At 39.3% G+C, this 6,000-nt stretch overlaps 1 protein-coding gene across 2 annotated transcripts in view; it reads right to left on the bottom strand.

Annotated features, from left to right (window-relative positions):
• Positions 1–671: 671 nt before the first annotated feature.
• The window catches only part of LOC119071456 (lachesin), a 188,497-nt gene continuing 183,168 nt past the window's right edge, over positions 672–6,000 (bottom strand). For both annotated transcript variants that reach the window (XM_037176309.1, XM_037176308.1), the window contains one exon: positions 672–1,353. In XM_037176309.1, coding sequence (XP_037032204.1) covers positions 1,223–1,353 — 131 coding nt within the window. In that variant the 3' untranslated portion in view covers positions 672–1,222. The remainder of the gene's footprint in view (positions 1,354–6,000) is intronic.

Raw genomic sequence — 6,000 nt, 5'->3', positions numbered from 1 at the left:
TTAATCAGGTCGGGTTCGGGTAACCCGAAATTTTGAGCGTTTATTACACTAAAAAAGTCACAAATTTCGGGTTACCCGAACCCGACCTGATTAAATTTAAAATTTCGGGTTCAGTTCAGGTTCGAGTCGAACTCGAATTTGAAAATTCAGGTTTAGGTCAAATTCGGGTTGAACAATTTCGTGTTCAGGTCAGGTTCGGGTTAGGCCCGAAATCGAAAATTCAAGTTCGGGTAAAGTTCGGGTTGAACCTGAAATAATTTTTCAGGTTCGGGTCATGAATCCGGTTCAGGTCAACCTGAACTAAAACAGGTCAACCCGAACCCGTTCCGAGCCTTATCATCAATTATATGTGGCTGAATCGAATCGAATCGAATGCAATGAAGAAAATCGAATAGATATCGAAGATAATCTTAGTGTGACTTCAATGTCACATGGCTTTTATCGCACAAGTGCGAAAAAACCCCTTGCAAATCCTTTATCGCACTAGTGCGATAAAATACGTTCATACGACATTGCATAAAATCTTGTTGCTAACTTGTGCCTAAACTGGAATTGCGCGCATACGAATTTTCACATCTATTGCGCAAAATTTCCATTTAGGCACATGTAAGAAAAATAGCTATTTTTCATTTTTGTCTTCGCATTTCTATAAATCAAATTTTATCACTTAAGTATCATTTGAATTCTCTTATTTCCAACAGGTTCAGATGCATAAGCATAATTCATATTTTTATAAAATGCCTATGACCGAGCGCATGACTTACCTCACAGAAAATCAAAAATGCCGAATCTCAGACAACGTTGCTCAACTACAAACAAATAACACGAAAATGCTGTTTACCAACTGTTATCTACGCTAACAAAACCAAAACTTTAATCGTCAACATTCGAACTTTGCATGTTTTTAATTTTATAATAGAGCTTGCAGCAGGTCAGTTTTTCGTTAACCTGAGCTGAAATGAGAAATATTTGATCCTACCTGACCTGAATTGAATCTATATCTTTCTAGTGTAAATGTAAAGGGATTTCCTAAAAGGTCTGGTAACTTGATCTATTAGGTCTAATTATTCCATTTCAGGTCGGATCAGGTTTTATTTAAGTTCGGGTCGGATCAGTCCTGACCTATTCCGAGCTTTACTTAATATTAAAACATTTATCATGGTAAGTTACACATGTTTCCTTATTGACTTCTTATTCATTTATAACAACCTGTATAAATTTATCAGAGATTGTTTAATAATATTACATTATATAATATAACGGTTACAAAAACTAAAGACGACGACCCATTTAATTCAACGCTGAAAGACAATGATACTTCGTAGTGCTCCACGTGTTCACCAACCATCAATTCTAGAATATATAAAAAAAAATTATTTAATATTCTGGTAAAGACATTTACTGAGGTCTAAATTGTCGGAGACCGATGGAAATGTGTAAAATGTAAAATTATTTTAACGACGTTAAAACGCCGTGGTGGGTCGAATATATGTGGGAACCCGGAACCGAGTAGTTGGCACAGGTCAATTAACTATTCGAATGCAGATATCCTTTTGTTAACTAGAACAGTTGTTGACATGAGAGAGTATGGTTGTTAATCAGTTTCAGGCGAACCGTAGATGAAGAAAGATTTAAATAAAATTTGATTCGTTTCTTCTTCTTCTTCTTCTTTTTCAGCCTGTTTCTATCCACTGCTGGATGTAGGCCTCTCCAACTTCTTTCCATTTCGTACGATCCATTGCCATTTGCTGCCAGTTTGTACCTGCAATATTCTTAATTCCGTTTGTCCATCTCTCTGGTGGTCTACCTATAGCTCGTCTTTTATATGGTCGCCAGTTCATGATCTTTTTGGTCCAACGTTCATCTGTCCTTCTTGCAATATGTCCCGCCCAGCTCCATTTCAGAGATGCTATTCTTTCCATGACATCAACGACCCTGGTATGTTGTCGAATCCATTGATTCGTCATTCTGTCTCTGAGTGTTATTCCAAGCATACTCCGTTCCATGGCTCTTTGTGTCACTCTCAATTTATCTTCGGATGCTTTTGTTAAAGTTAACGTTTCCGCTCCATAAGTGAGCACTGGAAGGACACAAGTGTCGAAAACTTTGCGTTTCAGACTATTATTCATTTTGCTTTTGAAAATTAGTCTGAGTTTTCCGAACGCTGCCCATGCAAGACCAATCCTACGTCTTATTTCTGCAGTTTGGTTGTCCAGACCTAACTTCAGTTTATGTCCTAGATATACATAGCTGTCGACTCGTTCAATGACAGTGTCACCAATTTTGATTTCTCTATCGTCCCTGATGTTGGTCATGACTTTTGTTTTCGATAAGTTCATCTTGAGGCCAACTTTGCTTGCCTCTTCACTTAACTGTTGTAGCATAAGCTGAGCCTGACCTAGATTCGCTGCTATCGGTACAATGTCATCAGCGAAGCGGAGATTGCTCAGGTACTCTCCATTTATCTTTATTCCCATTTTACTCCAGTTTAACTTCCTAAAAACACTCTGCAGAATCGCCGTGAATAATTTCGGTGAAATGGTGTCACCCTGCCTTACACCTCGGCCGATTCTGAATTTCTCCGTGCTTTTATGAAGTTTTATACATGAAGTAGCATTTTTGTACACATATCGAATTGTGTTGGAGTACCTTGAGTCTACTCTACATTCGTCTAATGCGTCCAATATCGACCATGTTTCCACTGAATCGAAAGCTTTTTCGAAGTCTATGAATAGCAAGACTATGCCGATGTTGTATTCACGACACTTCTCAATAAGCGTTCTCATCACCTGCAAATGGTCGTTTGTGCTGAAACCAGATCTGAAAGCAGCTTGTTCAACAGGTTGGTAGAAGTCGAACTTGTTAGTGTTCCTCTTCGTAATGATTTTCATAAACAACTTGTAGAGTGTTGACAATAGGCTTATGGGTCGGTAATTTTCCAGCTTTGTTATGTCTCCTTTTTTATGCAGCAATGTAATTACCGCATTTTCCCAGGCTTCTGGTACTTCTTCCCATTGGAGACATCGATTAAACAAAGCCGTGATTGCCTTTAATAATGAGTCTCCACCTAGTTTAATGGCTTCCACTGGAACACCATCTTCTCCGGGAGACTTTTTGTTTTTCATCTCGGCTACTGCAGCTTTGACTTCATCAACAGTTATGTCGGGCATATCCTCCGATCCCACGTTTCTTATTATTGGTCTATCTTCGGTTTCTTCCGTTGTGCTCTGTCTTGCTGAAGAAAACAAATTCTCATAAAATTCTGTTGCAATGTTTAATATCGCATTTCGATCCGTTTGGATCGTTCCTGTTTTGTCTCGTAATTTGAAGATTTCTTTTTTGGCGTTTGTCATTTTTCTCCGCAGGACTTTCATATTGCAGTTAGCTTCAATTATGTTTTGAGCCAATTGGACATTATATTTTCTTTCATCTGATCTCCTTGCTCTGTTGATACTTTTAGACAGGTTCCGGTATTCCACCGAATCTCGTCCTCCGTTTTTTACCAACTCTGCTCTGCTTGCGATCAGGTCTAATGTTTCTCTGCTGAGTTTTGATTCTTTCCCTTGGACGGATTTGCATTTGGATTTCATGAAACCCATTATTGTATCGACGATTTTGGTATTCAATTCGTCCAATGTTTCACATTGATTGTTGACGTTATCTAATTCGGCAGTCATTTTCGTAGCAAATTCTTCATTTTGTGTGTAAAGCCGTTGTACGTCAATCCTTTCACTTTTCTGAACTAGTTGTGATCTTTGAAATCTGGTATTTAACGTGACTCTTGCACGAACCATTCGGTGATCACTACCGGTTGAAAAATTGTTTAGGACCGTAACGTTCTTAACGGTTGACTTACAGCCAGTTATGATGTAATCGATCTCATTTTTCGTTACACCATCTGCACTAGCCCAAGTCCATTTCCGTTGAGGCTTTCCTGCAAAAAATGAATTCATTGCGTACAAATTGTGTTGCTGTAAGAAGTTGAGTAAAGTATTTCCACGCTCATTTCTTTGGTCGTTGCTAAAACTACCAACAGAAACTTCGGAGTCTTCTTCTCGTTTTCCCAGCTTCGCATTGAAATCACCGATTAGATATCGGTAATGTGAAGGGTTTTCGTCCAGAGCTTTCTCGACATCTTCATAGAATCTTTCTACTTCTTCGTCATCATGAGTGGACGTGGGTGCGTAAACCTGAATTAATTTGACACTGTATCTGTTATTTATCTTCAGGCTTACGTATATCACTCGATCGGATATGCTTTTCGTGTGAATTATGCGATCCGACCACCGCTTGTTTATGAACAATCCGACACCGTGCATCAGCATCTGACTGTCACTTCCTCGGTAGAAGAATGTATGCCCTGATTGTAATTTCAGGCATTCCTCTCCAGGTTTTCTCACTTCGCTCACTCCCACAACATCCCATTTTATCTTTTCTAGCTCTTCTTCCATTTCTTGCATTTTTTGTCTTGACGACAATGTTCTGGCATTATATGTGGCAATGTATAATTCGTTATGGCTTCGTTTGAAGGTTTTTAGCATTAAAACACCACGCTTGCTACTGCGGGTTGGTGAGTATGAAAGCTTTACTTTGCTCGCCCCCGGTAATCCTCGAGCTCTGACCCGCACATTTCTGCACGTTCCGGGACCACCGTGCCTATCAAAGTGCACAGTGCCCGACGGGGTAGTGTTACTCTTTTTGAACATTCTTTTCCATAAAGCTTTGCCCATTCTTTTGAACCTATCTGAGCAAAAGGTTATTCGTCCTTTAAAAGCTTAACCTAGTAGCTAATAAGAATTCTGGGATCGTTCTATTCTTTGGCTTCCTGATCGTGTTGTTCCACCTCAACGTTGGTCCCTTAACCCCAATTCTTTCGGCTTCCAGCTCACGATTCATTCAACCTTAAGATTGATCTATCTAATCCTATCTTATTTACTGCTACGTCCTCGTTAAACTTCATTCCCTCCACTCTTTTTCAAACTGGCTTGGGACAGTCTTTGGCGGTGTTTTGATTCGTTTACGTTGAGAAAAGTCGGATGTTTTATTAGGCTACGGCCTTGCCTGATCCTATATGGGGGCTCACCCGCTTTTGGACCTTTAAGGGATGTAAATTGTGAGAAAAATTAAAAGACAATTGAGAAAATCCATTTAAAGTTTGCAAAGTGAATTGTGTAAAGACTATTTTGAACAATAGAAAACCGAAAGTAAATGAAAAGAAGCACGTGGAGAAAAGAATCGCAAAGAGTCCGGGTGAATGCTGAGTGGATTTACGCCGAACAAACCGCAAAGAGTCCGGGTGAATGCTGAGTGAATTTACGCCGAACAAATCGAAATGAAGATAACAAACAACTGCTAAGAAGTAAAGACTGAGATGGGACGAAAAGAAGCTGGAAAGAAAACGAACACGCAACGCGACGAAAAAGTAATTTTAAAGTTGGCATACGAACTTTGAAAGTGCCAGAAACATCGAATCGACAGCAACGTGGTGTATACAATTCGAAACAATAAGCAGATCGGCGAGACAACAACAAAAAACAGATCGAACAGTGACTTGCAGTACAATTGTCGCTAATATATTGAACTTCGATTTGGTTGGTAAATCGGAATCGTGCGGCAAGGCTGGTTGTATAATTTTCGGATCATACGATGCGACGACTTGGATAATTTTGAATTTCGAATATACGAGGAATGTGAATGTGGACGATTTTGATGTGAATATGAAACGTTGCAATGGCGATGAATATGGCATTCGTTGGATTTGTCATTCGTTACATATGTGGATTTACCATTCGTTACATTTGTAAAGAGGGCTGTGTGGTTGAACACATTTGAGGACAAATGTTTTGTTAAGAGGGGGTTGTGTGGGAACCGAGTAGTTGGCACAGGTCAATTAACTATTCGAATGCAGATATCCCTTTGTTAACTAGAACAGTTGTTGACACGAGAGAGTATGATTGTTAATCAGTTTCAGGCGAACCGTAGATGAAGAAAGATTTAAAT

The sequence above is a fragment of the Bradysia coprophila genome (assembly GCF_014529535.1).
Source record: "Bradysia coprophila strain Holo2 chromosome IV unlocalized genomic scaffold, BU_Bcop_v1 contig_5, whole genome shotgun sequence".
NCBI lineage: Eukaryota > Metazoa > Arthropoda > Insecta > Diptera > Sciaridae > Bradysia > Bradysia coprophila.
Note: the sequence above shows the minus strand (reverse complement) of the source record. Positions and strands in the feature narration are given on the sequence as shown.